Source organism: Agrilus planipennis, unplaced genomic scaffold, assembly GCF_000699045.2.
Source record: "Agrilus planipennis isolate EAB-ADULT unplaced genomic scaffold, Apla_2.0 scaffold123, whole genome shotgun sequence".
NCBI lineage: Eukaryota > Metazoa > Arthropoda > Insecta > Coleoptera > Buprestidae > Agrilus > Agrilus planipennis.
Window position 1 is genome coordinate 866,349 of NW_020438894.1, and position 18,403 is coordinate 884,751.

Genomic DNA, 18,403 nt, shown 5'->3' on the forward strand with positions numbered 1-18,403 from the left:
TTTTGCATAGTAACCTGTAGTGAATATACAAATTTTTGTGTCACTTTTACCATCAAAATGAAATAAAATACGGAATGCGTAAAACTTACAGCAGAGCCAAATAGAGAAATAGATAAAATGCCCAAAAGAGCACTGGTTCTTTTGGCCGAAGAGTCAGAGGAAATGGAAGCAGTCACTATAATAGACATTCTTCATCGCGCAGGGGTAAACGTGATCTATCACATTTTCTCTAACCGATTTATGTGACATTATATAAGTACTATTAGATAGAAGTCGAAATTGTTGGGATTCCGGAAAACAAAACGATAAGATGCAATGGTGGAGTTGTAGTCCATCCTACAATAGACATTCAACGTGCAAGAACCAGGGGTCCTTTCGATGTCATTGTACTTCCTGGTGGTCTGTCAGGTGCTAAAGTTTTAGGCAAACATCGAGAAGTAGGTAACATTTTGAGAGAACAAGACAATTCTGGGCGTATCATCGCAGCTGGATGTGCAGGTTGACTAGTAATATCTATCTACATACGTAAAAAAAAACAGAATCAAATAATTCTTTTTAAAGAAGTGTCTCCTGAATTCCAAGTCGTTAAGGGTGTCAATTTTTATTATTTCAGCTCCTGTCTTTGTACTAAAAGCTCACGGGATAGGAGAAGGTAAAATGTTCACCTGTTACCCAACATTGGTTGATAATTTAACAAATGATGGAAAACACTATTTTAGTCCAGATAATGTGGTTATTGATGGAAACATTACGACTAGTAGAGAACCCAGTATGGCCGTTGATTTTGCATTAAGTATAGTTTTACAGCTTACTGACTCCAATAAATATAACGAAATTGTAAAAGCTGTGCGACCGTTGCGTTGATTGATAACACAATTTCAAATAATTAATTCCACTTGTTACTTACCTCCGAACTATCTTCATAAACCAAGGTGAATAACAATCTGGTAAATGGATAAATATAGAAACACTTACACACAATTACGTTACAATGTATATTTCTGTTCTTTTTTTTTTTTTTAAGATAAACGGCATTCCAAACGAAAACAACAAAAATTTAATTCTGTTTTATACACGTTTCTTTGATTTACAGAATTCACCCTTCGTCATTGATTGTTCGACATTCTTCATTATTTCTTCTATCACTTGTGGAAGGTCTCTGCGAATAAAAATGTTCGTTGGAAATGCTTCTACATGTCCCGCCTCTTTTAAATTGTTTTTTTACTTTCGGTCGCTCTCCAGAATATCTTCTATCATTTTTGCCTCCTCCATTTCCTCGTCTATCACATTGTTGCCATGACGAATTAGAAGTTGAATCTGTAAGTGATTTGGAAAAGTTTTTTCTATTTCTTTCATATTCTCTGGCCGTTTGTGGATCACTTCTTCGCCATGAACGGAAAAATTTAGATGTACACTTAGATGTAGATTTAATTCGCCAGTTAACTATTTCTCGGCTTCCGAAATTTCTTTCATCCCTTTCTCTACCACGGTTGCGATCAAAACGATTTTTGTTTATGGCTCTTTTTTCTACAGCATTCCGAAAATTAAATTCAGAAACACCGAGAGTATTAAAATAATTTTCAACGCGTAATTCTGTAGTGGTATTAAATATGTTTAGTATATCATCTATTAATATAGGACGATTCATAGTATGACCTCGTGCCATTTGGAAATCTGGAATGCAAGAAAGCAATAACTTTATAAATATATATATATACATATATATTTGTCGGTACATCTAATAAATGAATGCTCGTTCTTAAATTCAGATATTTCAAGTTTTAGTAATATCATAATTAGTTGGGGCATCAAAATGGAAAGGATTACCTAATTGGTAGCCAAAGGTCAAAAACTTTCACTGTTGTATGGGGAATGAATGTGGACATTTGTACAATATTAGGTAACACATGCAGTTGACTGCTTATAAACAAAAGCTAAAATTCCTTCGGCAATTATCTTATTCGTGTTTCATAATTGAATTAAAAATCTAGAAGGTACATCATTAATCAACGAGATAAAGGAGATGAGCTTGCTCCTGTAGTAGTTCAATTGCTACGCTTGTAAAATCGTGCTCTTTGATTTGAGCGCGCTTATGTTACTGTGTTTTTTGTGTTTCTATTCGAAAACGTTTCTCTTTATCAGAGGAACCTTTTCCAAAAATATTTTTTTATAAAGATTGTCATACAAGGAACTTTAAACAGTCATTCCAAGGATAAATAACGCGAAGAGTACGATAGATAAAATGGACAGGGTACAATTTCTGGTCAATTATAATGCACATGTTGAAAACAATAACAATATTACATATCTAATAGTTTTCATATGTTACTGTCTATTTATAGCAAGTGGCATTTGACCACTTATGACAAGTGCTTACCTTTTATAGCTTGTTCAGGTAAAATTCTCATCCTTGTAGCCATATATTTACAGACGAAGTATCCTGTTCTGTTTAAACCGTGAGTACAGTGGACTCCAATGACGTGGTCTGAAAATATTCCAATCAAATAATTTATTTGTAGGGAATTACTGCATGTACTTACAATTAGTGGTAAAAATAACTTAAGGTTTATAATAAAGAGTACAGTTTATTGTATGTATTTGTTTTAGATAAACATCACGAGTAGTAGGTACCTATAGTAGACATAAATGTTTCTGTGAGACTCGGATGTCGAATTCGGACGGATACCGAATTAAATTACTCGAACACGACGATTATTTCGGCATTGGTTCATGTGAACCTGAACAGATCTGCAATAGCCGAAATCAGCCACTGCTCCAAATTTTGTAGCCACAACGTGCTGCTAGCATGGAACTACAGCAAATTAAATACACCCACAAAGCATTTTTTTTTATTCGTTCTTCTTGATGTACCTAATACATACTTTTTAATTTGCCCCATCGCAGACGAAACTCCTTCTAAATTTAATTACACAATTTGTGTGAATCAGAGCAAAGTGCATAATTTTTGAAATAGGTTACAGTTACCATAGCTTGCCCTTCTTCGGCATCAAAAAAGAAAAACTTAAATTTTGCACGAGTCGATGCCGAAATAGTCGTCCTGTTTGACATCTGTTCATAGATCTGATCAGTTATTTATTTAGGCATCAATCCGAATTCGGCATCTAATAATAATGTAACAATATAAAACATGCGCAAGGTGTGGTGTCCGATGCTTCACTGAAAATAAAAACACCGGCTTTTCTTTTCATTTTCCTTTCTTTCAAAAAAGTAAGATAAGCAGGGTCAGTCTTATTCCGTATTTTACGTTAAAAAATACTTTAGTTCTTTAATATTTAAAAATGCAAAGACGAAATTTAAATGTTTACAAGTTTTATAGAAAGAATCAAACGAAATTAATTAATGAATTAATTCGAGATAGGTATGTTCAAACTGGACAATTCGTTTTTTTAATATTTTTCTGCGAATGGTGTAGGTATATGCCCCCTCAGACTTTTTAAAAACCAACCGAACATAATCGAATGTCTGGGACAGTGGTAATAATGAGAATTAAGATTGTTTTTCTATGTTTGTGCAATTTGAAATTAATCAACGTAAAGTGCGTAATCGATTCCGATAACGGTTCCAGCACTGAAACATACCCACAAGACGTCATGCGAGAAACAACTTGGAACCGTTGCCTTTCCCACAAGTTAAAAAAAAATGAGTCGTCCAACTCTCGGTCGATCAATTTTTTGTCGGGTGATGTAAACGTCTACAATTACGAACGAAATAAATGTAAAAGAAGCTTAAAACAAACATAATTTACGGGTCAGGAGATTTGTCCATAAATGGGTACTTAAAAGAAATCAATACCCTTTTAAGGTTGCCTCAATAACAACACACACACACACATAAACGCCGACATGCATACCGTGTTTGACTTTTTTCCAGACTATCTGGTCGATTCTATTCTCGTCCTCTTGAAGTTAATGACGGTATTAAAAGCATCTCGGATGTGGCATAGTAAAAGCGGAGAGCATTTAAATTGGTGTAACGATGAAGTATCCACTATGTATACCGACACTATGTTTAATCATAACCATTAAATCGATTAAATTTCAACTCAATCGCATTTGACCGAAATATTCAGTAAAGTCGACGTAGTGAGCAGGTCCTTACAGTGAAGAATCATAACCACGCTTACAATGAGAGGCAAAATATCTCCTCCAACGACGAACATCATCGTAAGGTCGTCAGTCCTAAGAGTGGTTGGACGAGCACCTCCACTCTTTCCTAAATGGGTTGTTCTAACTATATCCTTAACTATTTGCGAACAGTAATCTAATCTAATCTAGGTCTACCTCTACCCCTCCTAACTTCCGTTTCTGCCCCTAATAAGTCTGACTAGACCTTCATGCCTGAGAAGGTGTCCTACTAACCTAACTCGCCGATTTCTTATTGGCTTCCATAGAGTCTTCTGTTCTCTTACTCTTTCTAATACCACTTCATTTCGAACCTTCTCTGTCCACGGTATCCTCATCATTCCAACGATGATAAAAAACAAATTTGACTTCCGGATTGCATGTGCTTACAAAAAAAAAATACAAATATTTTCCTTTTCTAAATATATTTCTCAAAGAAAATGCCTTACATGTAACCGCAGATGTGGGTAAAACCATCACTGAACGTTTATTAAATCTCAAAAAACCCTTCAAAAAATATTTTGAAAAAGATTTACAGGACAGCCACACGGTACAGAATCCATTCGCAAATTAGGCTAAAACATCAGTGTTTACTGTGTCGGCATAAGCGAATGATAATACATCATCGCCTTTTACTGATCACTGCTGCTAAGTAAAGTAAGTTACACGTTAGACAAGGGCCTTACTAAGGTATCTAATACTTGCCCCAGTAATTTAAGCGGCACGTAAAACAAATTAATAACAACAGCTTTTGGTCGGTAATTTATCAAAATTATCAGTCATGCACTTACTAATATTTATTTTTAACTGAAGTTTCAACATCTCCTTCTGTTTAGTCGGTAATTTATCGAGGCGGTCTGATGAGATCTAATAAATTCGAATAAGTAATAAATAATAAATTGTTGGTCGGTACTTTATCGAAACTTGTTGGTTCTCATTTACCTGTCGCGCCGTAGACATCAGTTCATAGAATAGGTAGGTACCGATTACCCTTAGCTACTGCTGAAAATAAGAAACATCCTCGTGCTTCATTCTCATCAACTGATAATGGCGGAAAGGCTGTCGCACCGACCTACACTACGGTGCAATGTGCTGGTAGGGTCGAAGGCCCTCCTGAGTCTGCTTTAGAAATCGTAAGAATCGGAAGGTGGTAGTGGTTAAAGAAAGAAACACAGCACAAGCGAGAGGAAAACAATAGAAAACTGAAAGACAGTCTGTGGAATATTAATGAATACGTTCCCAGCATTTTGGCACGAGGCAGGTCTGTCATGTTCCTGCCACCGCACTAGATTAGCAAACAAAGTAGAGAGTAGGAGACTCGAAATCCGCTTCGAAAAGTTTGTTATGGTTATTGGGGTGTTTATTTTCATTTACATGCCACTTTCGAGATTTGCCACTATTTGTCACAGAAACAATAAGTGGGTATGTCTCCATTCTTGACGAAATGAAAATGTAATAGGTATGGTTCCACCTACCTCCGTCCAAAATCTTCTTTTGATAATAGTAACTGTAAATAATAAACGGCCCCTTATTCCTAGACTAATAGTAATTGCCTAACGGTGAGAACATCGGATAAAGAAAGCTCCACTTATATAATCTAGAAATATAGAACTTGGATCTATAACGCATAATATTCCTAGTGTGCAGCACATACCTGTTGTTCATGTGCTTAACACCATGAAACAGCAAGTGAACTTAACAATACTGACGGTAAACAGACCTCCGTGTCGGTCAACATCAGATTCAATGACGATATTGATAGTCGGACGTGAAGTTACGCGATGGGAGGCCCAGTCTGTCATCGGTATCGTCAAATTATTATTGACCGACTGCACCGACCAAAAGCTGTCGTTGAACCGCAATGCGTGGGATGGAGTAAATGAAATGTAGGTACCTGTATAATTGCGACACATTCTGCAATTTTAAATTTGGCACACAAACACTTGGCTCTATTTGTTGACAATCAAATCTAATCTAATCAAAAATTCAAAGTAAAAAATGTAATTATAATAATTTTGATATGATGGATTAGGTAGGTATCGTCTACATTTGGTCATTCTATATGAAGATTGCGTAATTCTCAAACAAAAACTAATTTTCATTTCAAAGTAAAGGTTTGTCGGTTATGTAAAAAGAATACTGCAAGAATTACAGTTCTATACTGCCTACCCCTGATCCGGAAGGTAAGCGGAAACCTGTAAGTATTATTTTAATTTTTAAAATTGTAATAGGGAATATAATTTTATACTTTAATAATTACAGTTTGCGCTTACTATCCGGGATAAACAAGATAAACCTGTAATTCTTACAGTAATATTTGCCAGTGAAAATAAACTGTTCATCCAAGAGCTGCTTAAAATAATAGTGTCAATAGTAGAAACTAGAAAATTGGATAGCCTTTCTGCATAATCTATGCGTGCGATAGATCACGAGTATCTGTTCTTCCTTTATATCAAATAAAGATACATAGGTATATACAATAATTGGTCACCACCTTAAATACGTATCTACTGTTCTCTAATTATTAATTTATCATCCGAAAGCTTTGCCGCTTGGCGTGGAATTTTCGAAAGTACAATGCGTGTGCATCGGTTATTTTAATCCACTTGCATTTGACACTAGACCAGATAATAGACTATAAAAGGACAACGCACCCACTGCGTTGGTTCATGTGAGTAAATCGATAGTTACTTTATTTTCGGGCCGCGCGCCACCCAAACGTTTAATTGTAAGCGCATTTACATAATCTCTATTTGGTAACTCGCCAGTCGCCACATTACTGGACCTGATCATCTCTAGCAACGCTACGCGATCCACATATCTAAGAGATCCAAGAATGTGTCGTCGCGTATAATGAACTTGCGAAAAATGAATTAAGAAAGTTACAATCGCGTCACACAAACTTGGAAAACTTGTATAGCATTTAAAACATTTTCTTACCTTTCTTATATAGTATAATATACGTAATACGTGTTAGTTGTTAATTAGCGAATCAATGGCAGTTTCAATAAACTATGTACCGACCAAACCCTATTATTACCCGCCAAAGCGAATCTACAGCGTAATCACGCAGCATATTATACAATCAATACAGATTTAGCAGCAAATATCTATCGGTAGCAGTAATTGGTTTTCACGTTGTCCGTTTACTTTCCTTTATGTTTCGGAAGGAAGGTTGTCTGAAAACTGACAGGGAACTAAATAGACAACGTGGCAATCGGCCCGGAAATCAACCTATACGAATCTACAGATGACCGCCAGATCCTGAATATTATTCAACTTGTACGCACTGAGCATCTTCGATTTGACCGGTAAATGATTTATCGAAATTGCCGATAACTTCGAAATCGCAACCTACATCTGGCAGTTCCGATAAATCGCTACTCATGAACAACGTAATATTATTATTATTACTTTTAGGTATGTTTTGTGTTACGATGTAGACGGAAAGGCATATATATACATATATATATACGTATTAAGTCTTGAGAGAAAAAATTGAAGAGTTTAAAGAAGAATATACCTATCACGCGAACAGTATTGTGTAGTACACTGGACAACAATAAGAGCGGACCGATGAAGCTAGCAACCCCCAGTTGCGTTTATCTTTATTTATGTGATTCACCAAGTACTCGTTGTTGTGGAGCTGATGCATCTTGGTAAATTTCTGGACCATATATTATCTCACACGGTGCGATCAAGGTAGATAAGATCGGATTCGATATTACCAGTCGGTCGCACTGCGACCGTGTCATAAATAATCACAAGTATATGTTTCCAAGAATTTCGAATCATTGTCTCTTTGCTTTAACAACCAGCACTTCACGAACAACGTACACCTCATACCTAAATGCAACGAATAGCGCACTCTCCGTACACTACTGATTTATTGTTGTAATTATCTATCTTTCCTTCCTGTACTACAGTAATCCTGGCCACGTTTGGTAGGTATTTAAATTTAATATCTACCGACACAGAATTTGTGCATCACTACGTATTTTACAGAAATTAGAAACACTTCGGTAACTAAACATTTACTAAAAATAGGAAACTAGAAACATAAAGACTATTGCTAACTATCATTATTCACTTTACTGCGTGTGAATCAAATATCCGACAACATACGGTACTTATCCTGCCATTTGCACTGTCTCATATTACAACGAGGAAATAAACTGGGCGTATGCCATGCAGCGTACAAAGCTAGTTACAATTTCCGTTCACACTACTTGACTGAAGACGCTTAACACTATTTAATCCACAATTATTTACAAGTGAATTCCACGAGCCGTTCCTGATGATCTGCAATGAATACGCCCTGTAGGTAAATAATATGTGCACCGAATGCCAAGAATTCTTATCAGTATATAGAACTTATACGAAACGTGTCATAACTAATATATGCACTACTGCGGTTGAAGTAATTAGTGTAATTGCATTTCAGTGATATCTCACTAAATTTTTCCAAACGGTTATTGCTTTGTCGGACGATACACTTTCATTAATCGCACGACCGACAGAGAACCGTTTAAGTTTAATGTATCATTACGTTTGTATTTATATTATGTATCAACACATTTGCCAATGAGCGAGCATTAATGGAGAACATTACAGAAATAGATTATAACCAATAAGAAACAAATTGACGAAGTAAAAAACGAAACCGATTTATGGAAGTCATTATTTCACTTGCCATTTTTGCAATTGCTTGGTTTGACATTATCTTTAATGATTGCATGCATAACACGCAGTATGATATGAATAATAGCACATTTTTACTCGCGAATTCGCCATTGTTGTAACAACTTTTTCGAGTTCCTTTGTAAGGAAGTATAAAGATTTTTTGCAGTTTATCACAGGCGTAAATAATAATTAAGAAATCGAATTATGAATGAGATATACATATAGGTACATTGTATAGCTGTGTCCCTGTTCATTCACCAGCATTGTTACTCACCATTTCCATATTCCGCTACGAAATTGTCTACCACGCTGTAAAACCTGAAAAAACGGATTTCGTTAATCAGAATATCAATCGGTGCAGTTTAGATAGAACATCCCACAATTATTCTACTCATACGTATAAATAACAACATTTAACAGTACCTACAATGCGCCAACTACTTGATATCAAAATCATCTTGCTTGCATGGAGCAACATCGGATTGATCAGTGATTTATCGTACGTTATATATACTATTGCGATTGAAGTAATTAGTTTAATTGTACTTTAGTGATATCTCACTTAAGTTTTCCAAATGGTTATTGCTTTGCTGGACGATACACGTTCATTAATCGCACGGCCGACAGAGAACCGTTTAAGTAAGTATATATATGGTATATAATATATATACACACAAATAAGTGATTTAAGATTTAATAGAATTATACTGCTTGATTGTTTATTCAAGCGAAAAGGATTTGAATCTTCTCGCTTACTTATTATTTTTACAGCTTCACACTAATAGAAATTAGCACCCGCATGTTATGTTACCTTTTAAATTACAATTAGTTTTTTCCGTTCATTCTGTCTGTCTGAATTTTAATGAAAACTAAATGATTAAGAAACTATATGAAATCAATTTAAATATGCATAAGTACGTAAACATCAATATGTATTAACACAATGCTGTTTTTAGGACGTTAATGTTAAATCAAAAGACGTACTAAATTAATTGTGCTAATATACATAACAGAATAATTCTTGACTTCGATCTGCTCGCGAAAACTAAACGTACCATTTAGTAACATTCACACTGGACTTTTAGTTGTAAAGATTAATTAACTCAAAATTGTTTTACATTTTATAAAAGTAAGTATGTAAGTAAGTAAGTAAGGTGTTTCTTGCTTCCTTAAGCAAGGGTTATGATTATTAAATTGAAAGAGTCTCGCCCACTAAGTTTAGCGTTCCACAGAAAAATCGCTTCAGTTGTTTTACGTCTCGCCCGATTTCCATCTAAGGAGGTATTAGTGATAGCGACAGATTATGTAATTGCACCACTTACTATTGATTTTGCTAATTAAACGGCGAGGTGCTTTAAATTTTTAACGGTGATTAGTGACATATAATCATAGAGATAATAGAACATAGAAGGCAAGTACCGTTCAGTTCTGTAAGTGGTGGTGGGACGTGAGATGAAAAACAGTGAAGATCCCTCTTCTTTCTCTGTCTTTGTTTAATGGTGATTCTAAATGGCCGGCACAGAGCACAGCTGACTACAAGAGTGCGAAAGTGTGCATGAAACAAAAACAGAGAGAGGAGTTCCATTATTTTCTGTTTGTTTCTTATTAAGAAAGACATCTCCAATAAACTCGCCTCCTTCATTCTACGATAAATTATTACTTATCTCCATGGACACAATGCGACATATCTACCGCAAACGTTGCTACTTTATGTCCAAAAGAAATAACAAACAAGACATTTATAAATAATTTGAGGTAACCATCTGAATGATTTAACGAATTTTATAACGATTTTAAGTATCTATAGTTACTCTTACCTCCCGAAACAACCTCTTAATCTCTATTAGTCTTACTACAACCTGTTAAATTTGCATTCATGCAACCGTCAGCTGAAAGTACGCAAACTGAACTTACCTATCAAGAAACCGTGCAGCTGGCAATGTACCACCCCCAGGACATTTAATTTTTACGTGAAAAACACCGTTTCCAGTGATGTCCTGCAACAAAAATTAAAAGGAAATAACTTTCATAGATATTCTGGATCCAAATTTCGGACAGTTGATTATCACATACAAATGCCTACTGTTATTCCCAACTAGTTTAACGATCCAAAGGATAATAAAATATCAACGTTGATTCCCGTCGATTTGTTGAATAACACCAAACGACAATACTCCGTAAAAGTTCCTCTACTCATATTCCTATAACTTTATAAAAACCCTTCAAATCAAAAGGAGGAGGAGGAGGAGGTCGCATTATCAGTTATCCCTCACCGACATTCAGTCATCTGTAATTCTAAACTCTCTCGCTATTTTCTTTTCTATGTAACTGCGTCTTTTTGTATATAATTTTTTCATAATATTACTGTACAGTGTACATAGTGAATGAAGACTGTACACTATACGCACATAATATTTTATTGTTTTTATTATTATTTATTTATTCATTGGAGGCTACACTGACTATACTTTGTCCCTGGGTCGAATCCGTGATGCCGTTGGCAATTTTTTACAACGTTATCGAGGTCCTTAATTGTGACAAGGATCGCCTGGATGCGGGTTGGGAGGCGCCCTGGCGACATGGTGTTAGAAAGCTGTCAGTGATAGTGGTACAAGATCTCCTTTTTCGACGAGTGGCTTGGTGCGTGCTCCTTGTTAAACAAAAAGTCGTCGAATAAGTTCTTCCTTGATTGTGCTCTATGGTTCTTTTGCCGGAGGGCGATAACGAAGAACATACCCACAGCTGGCCGGTCGAATGATAGCAGTTTGACCGCTACGCAAACCACGGCTACTAGATCAGCGGCGGCAGGGACCGGCATACCTTAAGTGTCTCAAGTCTAGTTTACCACAGCTACTCTTTTATTAATGTGGTGATGCAGGTGTTAACGATACTCCCGACATAGGGCCCAGGGCAAACTTATTTGCAGGGCTAGAACACTGGTAGTTAACGTTCCTGTACGAGTGGGGGGGAGGGGATACAGTGCCAAGCCTCGTGACAGTCTGGGCGATTATGATTTCTTCCTTTGAAGGTGAAGATGCTTAATGACGCTTTAGTTTAGAATCGGTTGGTACTACCAGCAACGCATAATACAATTGGCGCAACTCTTCCTGATTGCTTTGGAATTCGGCAAAGTTAACCGAGATTTTTTCCCAGTTGTTGGTGGACTGGGAGCCTGAACCTAAACGAGTCAGAGGACGTCTTCTTCTTCGTTGGTGCCACTGTGGTTTATTGCGGTTCTTCGACCGATGCTGTAGCTATTTCTCCATCAGAAGATACACGTTGCGTGTCGGGGTCACCAATATCATTCGAATGTACGCAACCACATCAGTCTTTAAAAACAGTTTTCACACGGCTATATTCATACGGTAAAGTACTTAACAGACCAAAGTGCAAGTTCGGAGAAAAAGAAGCTTCCTTTCTGAGTTACTCCGTCGCAGCGAAAGGTGTGATAAACTAATACCCCTTACTCCATATCTGATAGTGTAACAACAGTAATCGTTTATCTGAAACCAAACACGGAAAACAACTACGACAATTTCTGGGTATGCTAAACCTTTACAGGGAAATTCCTACCAAACGCTGCCCACACACACTCAGAATTAAACAAATTATTCCAAGAGAACACACCGCTATGATAGAATAAAATAGCTGACGACGCATTCCAGTTGAATAAGAAACAGCTTGTTCAAACTACTCTCCTGTGCCATCCTCAATCAATCGCAAATCGATCAAGACCATCGTGCAATTAAGCACTTTCAACTTCCGTGAAATGGGCACGCGCATGCATCCGCATCTTCAATTTTCGTCATGGTGCCCTACGCTGAAGCATACCGTTACTGCCTGAACGGTTCACACGTTTGCCCGAAGCGATTCCCATTAAAGATCAAAAAGTCTCAACTGTAGCACGTGCCTTCTATGAAGAATGGATCTATCGATTTGGTGCACCTTCAACAAATCCAGCAGACCAAGGAAGACATTTTAAATGGAGAAAAAATGACATTCACCTATAAGGATAACCACACAACAGGCTACGTCTTAATTCGCTAAAATTCTTTAATGTAATCAATCATCTAATGCCCAACACAGAGAAAATCTTATCTGTCCACAAATTTAAACCGGCATACGTCATGTCACAGGGATAACATCCACAATTCTCTTTCGCGCCTGCAACCTCCAACAACAACGCTTCACAGTCAACAAAAATAACACGCCCCGAAATAACGTTAATCACCACGGAGGAGGTCCTGTGGCTACACTCCATATAGTACTCAATTTGTAGACGTACGTGTACCTACGCAAACAAATCAGCATTTCTATCGTCGCTGTCGGTTGACCAAAACTGGGTCAAAATTCGGACTCGAACCAAAGTGCAAGACAGACAATTCACATATAACAAATGTAAACGGTATAAATACGCTGTTAATATTCTAATAAATTAGTCTCTCAAATACACCATGGTCGCTCCAGTCTTGTATGGCTGAAGATTCATCTTAATTTGTTAGCTTCCCATACGGTACATTTAACACCATGTGTTGAATCTTGAAGTACTTCTCGTTGGTCCTGTCGAGCCCGGTCTCAGCGTTTCTTGCGTACTCCAGAGTGAAGACTAGTCCATTAGAAATGCTGTTATCGTGCTGCACGTGTTGAGAAGACTGCTTACTGCTTGAATATACTCCCACTGGCTAATATCGATAATTTTAACAATTTAATATTTTTATCTCGTTAAATGCACATTTACCTACTAGTATTACCAGATTTTATTGTTGTATTATCTTTGACTCTCAGAAATTAAGGAGTGCTACCCGAAGCCGAGCCAATATTACCGTCGGTCAAGATGACCCCATGTTAAAATCGGATTGAGTTGACCTAGTTACGGATCTGTGTAAGCAGGTGTTTACAATATTCCAACTCATAAAACTGACGGAAAGTGCTTTTGAATCTGGGAAGTGTTCGAACTACTCTTTTCAATGAAAGACGGTTGGAAGTACCTCCTGAATTAATCGGGTAATTACCCGAGATTTTTAAATACGAAAAAGCAACGGCAATGAATTAACTCCCGTGGCAAATAACGATCCTGTTGATATAAACCTAGTACTCGTTACTGCAGCATAAACCAGATGCCAAATTTATTATTATTTACGCTAAGGTGTTTCTATGGTGAACGATGCTAGCAATTCTACCCTTCGTATAAATACAGTGATGTATTCTAAATGTGAAACGTGACGTGGGTGATACAACACCGAGAAGCCACGGCGGCCTTTCTTGTCTCTAGACGTAACGAGATAGAACTAATTGGTTTATACCGTGTATTCTAGTGATATTTTTATTTGTAATAGATGTATACATATTCATAAGTAAATTAATGAAATCGCTCCTTTCACGTCATTATCGTCGCCGAAGCGCACCGCGATCTGACAGCACAGACGCTCCGAGATATAATAATTATTCATTCTTTGTTACGTTTTTCGTTCGGTGTTCCCCGCATCAATTATTTTTGACATATTAGGCTCAACCTGGCGCGCCGCTTACACATTATTTGATCGGATGCACCAGCGGCACTATCCACTACAAACTCCCAGCATTGAAATCTATATGTATAAGAAAAAAAAAACACTTCGACGTATATACGGATTTGAGAATAATTTTTGTTAGAAACATATACCATTCTTCATACCCACAGTGTTTTTTGTATGTTAAACTAGCATTATTATCATTTTACGGACGAACTAATTAAGCGGCTTTAGTTTATTATTTCCACAAGTTTTAGAGCACATTTGAAATCAATGAGCATGTAATTGTGACACAGAGAATAAAACAGAAGAAGCAATTTGCTTAATGACTTTAAAAAAACGCCTAAACTTTTACATACTTGCATTAAACAAAATACGTATGTGTAGGTGCCATTGCTCAAAAATATCTATTTTCATTTCAAGTTCATCGATAGCTGCATGAAAAAAAAAAACAGTGTTTATTTCAACAAACCAATGGAATTGCACGTAGCGCGGTATTACTTATTACGTGTTTATTCCTGGTCACAACATTTGTCCTTCAGTTAATCGAGATCTGGTTCGATGAATCTCTCACCGTATAAATTTCCTTTGATTGCCACGCACTAAAGCCCTGCAGTTAAACTGTAGATGACCCGACTGCATTCACGGCAGTCACAATTTTCACAACTGCGCGGTACACCGTTGCCACTGCGAAAAAAAATTAAACTTGGAGGATATTCAACGCCATGGGTAACTCCGTGAATCGTACACAGAAGAGGTAATAATTTAAATGAAAGCTTTACATAAATATTTATATAAGGGTCATTTGTTCTGCATACGTGTAGATAATACGTAGATATGTATGTAGGCACATAATCTTTCACGGTCAATAAAATTCTTTCTGATTTTGCATTTAATGTAGTATTTAGATTTCCTTAATAGTGCGACACACATTTAAGATTAATATGGCCTGAACCCGTTAGAAGAAAACACGCCAGGTGCCACGAGTCAAAGCATTTCATATTGTGCAATGTCAAAATCTACTCACCTTAACGTTGTAATACCTGTCGGTGTTGGTAAGATCGATCACGAGCTTGAGGTTCGGCACTTTTTGCAATAAAATGCTTGGAGTGAACCTGAAAAATGAACAGTGTATATAAGATTAATTAATGAGCATTTAATTTACATAAAAGTCAGCTTAAAGAGCAAATATCGATTCCCTTATTGAAAATTACAAGTTGTAATGAATACGGCGATGATTTGCGCTACAGGCAGGCAATGCGTCTTTTCGATGGGTCGTTTGTATTCTCGCCTTTCTAACGATTTCTCAGTCTGGACAGTATCTTAAGCGAAAGTTGGTAGCAGATTAATTTTTTTTTACCACACGTAATAAGTAGTGAATCGTTGAAAATTTCAGAAAACGAATTAATTTGGTATTGAGGATATAGTTAGTATCTATCTCTACCTGTGAATGTGAATAGCAAAAATTGTCTGATTTTTTGATTTAGTGCTCTATAAAAACTTACTAAGTAAGTACATGTATTTGGTCATAAACCTCTACGTACAGATGGAAACGTACTACTATTAGTTACTTTAGATTAATCAACTTGTTTTCACGAAGCAAGTTTCGTTTAGTGGTGATGATTTATCGAAACGAACTTTTCCGGTTCGTTGATGAGAACTGATAAGTCCGGGAACAAAAATCTAGGTATTGTTGAAGAGGTGGGTGTGAGTGATAAGATAAAACTATTAGACTTTATAAATAACCTGTTTAGTGTGAACAACAGTTAATTGGTCTATTCATTTAACCTGGATAATATTGCGGAACACAACCAATTGATGAATAACCGAAACTAATGCGGTTTTTATTTCGCAGCAAAACGCAACGCCATACAACCGTTTACACAGAAGTACCATAGGTAATACATAATAAATCGGTAACTTAATTAAATATGCAGTGCGAGTTTATAAAAGAACAGCCACATAATGTAATGTTCGGGACGGGCTTTCATCACCGTAAAGATTACATTAACGACTTGCTGTCCTGATTGAAAGCAATCAAGACAGGTTATGTATGCAAAAGCTAAAATAACTACAACTTTTATGGCATATAAAACACGCAACAATATCGTACAAGCTTCAACTTATTCTCCTCATTAATTCCTGATAACGGATGACGGTATTGAAAGACATAAAACGCATTAATGCACCGTATGTGTAGCTATGGGAAGCCATCAAAAGCGCGATTGAACGAACTGCATTATTCTCAACCGCATATTGTGCTTTAAGTTTACAGTTTGTCATCTTATATCAATAGATTTTCGTTTACTAATCGAACATACGATTATATCGGTGCCTATTTGAGTTATTTTAGCAATGCCACTCGGTTATCGAAGAACTGTGATAATAAAACTCCTCCCATCTCATAATGGAAATAAGCAAATAGTTAGTTTTCTAGTAAGCTTTCACGGTCGGTATTAGATAAAGCACGTTCACTTTTTGGACTGTGTTATGCAAAAAACTTTACAACTTACCACTCGTCATCACTGACTCGACTGTGTTGAAGAATCGTCTGTAACAAAATAAATATTTACGATAAATAGAATGCGTTATAACTGGAATTCTTAAAAAGCAGAAATTAGTGCAATTAGTAACAATTCACAATTTATAGTGTTGCCTGGTATTGATAGCTTCCTTTTTAAAGCTTTTAAAGATGCAGGTGATACTTTTCATTCGCTGAATGTTGTATTTTCCGCAGATGATAATAAAAATAGCTTTACCCTCCTGCGAGTATGTAGGTATTAATTTATTTCATTCAAATAAAAAAGCAGAACAAAATTTCTTCTTTTTGAATGAAGGTATTGCTCAATCAAAAAGCTGCGTTAGTGTTTACTAGAAACTGATGGAATCCTTCAACGCAGGTAACCAGACAACAATCGGGCAAGAGAACAAGACGGCAACCGGTTAGCACGCGGAATTTTCTAAGAATGTCCATTAGCCGCCGAAAACCATGAAAACCATAATCGGTAGACAACTCGCGAATAAAGTTATAATTAAATGCAGTGTAATGCGTACAACTAAGGACCTCTGCAACGAAATTGATGTTTTAAGTTCGGGAATTTAATTTTGTATCGGTTAACTAATGACGGACCACCCAGACCACTAATGCTAACCGAAAAAGAACATGGTCCCAATTCACACTCGTTTTCTTCACAAAAGATCGCAATAGGAGCAAAAAAGTTACGGCGAATCTTGCCCCTTTCAGAGGCTCACAATTTTAGCGTTAAATACTACCCATATTCAATTAAAATTCGCATAACAGGAAAAACCAGCGTTGTCGGATGAATTTATTTTTATTTCCTTACTTCTTACCGAAATTTCCTTATACTTCTCTATAAATTGTTATCAATTGTCAGAGAGAGCTGACTACATAAATGATGAATATATTCAGTAGGAGTTATTTCAAGAAGCTTCGAGAGCTATCCTGTTAGCTAACCTAGCAATCCTCAAATTGCCATTTCGAAATATTGTTGTAAGCAAATAGTGTTTCCGGAATGTAGGTATATATGCCTATAGTATGGGTTGCCGTGATTGCGGCAGTAACAAAGAAGTTCAGAATCTCTAGAAATTACCGAAATCGGTAGGTGGGTGGGTATTTCCTCAACGTATCTATCTCTTGGTTAAAGGCTTGATAAAAATGCAAACGGATTGAGAAATGGCTATCAAACCGATCGTAAAAATTTATCAGAATTTTATATACATTCATGCTATTTCGACTGGAATCTTAATTAAAATGATATTGGTTTGCAACTTCTGTCTCAATAAAACTGAGAAATTTATGAGAAATTTTAAATGAACGCAACAGCCGACAGCAATAATTACAAACCAGCATAAGAGCGATTCTGTCGACGCATCTAAGTACCTACATTAAAAAAATGCATTCAAAATTTGAATCGACATTTCACTGGTTGCGTGCTGTACGCTCCACCTGATATTGTTAAGTTCGCAACATTACTGTTAGTGCTGTTAAGGGGAACGGCGTTTTGTTAATCACATCGGCAATAAATATTATTTAATGTTGTTGGGTTT

General features: G+C 36.4%; 2 protein-coding genes across 6 annotated transcripts in view; one reads left to right on the top strand and one right to left on the bottom strand.

Annotated features, from left to right (window-relative positions):
- On the top strand, positions 1 to 890 carry LOC108739397 (protein dj-1beta-like). Of its 2 annotated transcripts, XM_018473283.1 has the most exons (4): positions 1 to 204; positions 267 to 498; positions 614 to 652; positions 720 to 871. In XM_018473283.1, exons 1-4 carry the CDS (start codon positions 118 to 120, stop codon positions 791 to 793), a joined length of 432 nt encoding a protein of 143 aa, XP_018328785.1. In that variant the 5' UTR covers positions 1 to 117; the 3' UTR covers positions 794 to 871. The 2 variants fall into 2 exon arrangements, with proteins under 2 accessions (XP_018328785.1, XP_018328784.1); XM_018473282.1 differs by having other exon boundaries at positions 614 to 890.
- An 86-nt stretch (positions 891 to 976) lies between these two features.
- Positions 977 to 18,403, bottom strand: part of LOC108739395 (RNA/RNP complex-1-interacting phosphatase) — a 37,092-nt gene continuing 19,665 nt past the window's right edge. For 3 of the 4 annotated variants that reach the window (XM_025973086.1, XM_025973088.1, XM_025973087.1), the window contains 6 exons: positions 16,849 to 16,886; positions 15,363 to 15,450; positions 10,740 to 10,822; positions 9,100 to 9,143; positions 2,378 to 2,485; positions 977 to 1,674 (listed from right to left, as the gene is read on the bottom strand). In XM_025973086.1, coding sequence (XP_025828871.1) covers positions 1,097 to 1,674; positions 2,378 to 2,485; positions 9,100 to 9,143; positions 10,740 to 10,822; positions 15,363 to 15,450; positions 16,849 to 16,886 — 939 coding nt within the window. In that variant the 3' untranslated portion in view covers positions 977 to 1,096. The remainder of the gene's footprint in view (positions 1,675 to 2,377; positions 2,486 to 9,099; positions 9,144 to 10,739; positions 10,823 to 15,362; positions 15,451 to 16,848; positions 16,887 to 18,403) is intronic. The other variant, XM_018473277.2, reaches the window with a different exon arrangement.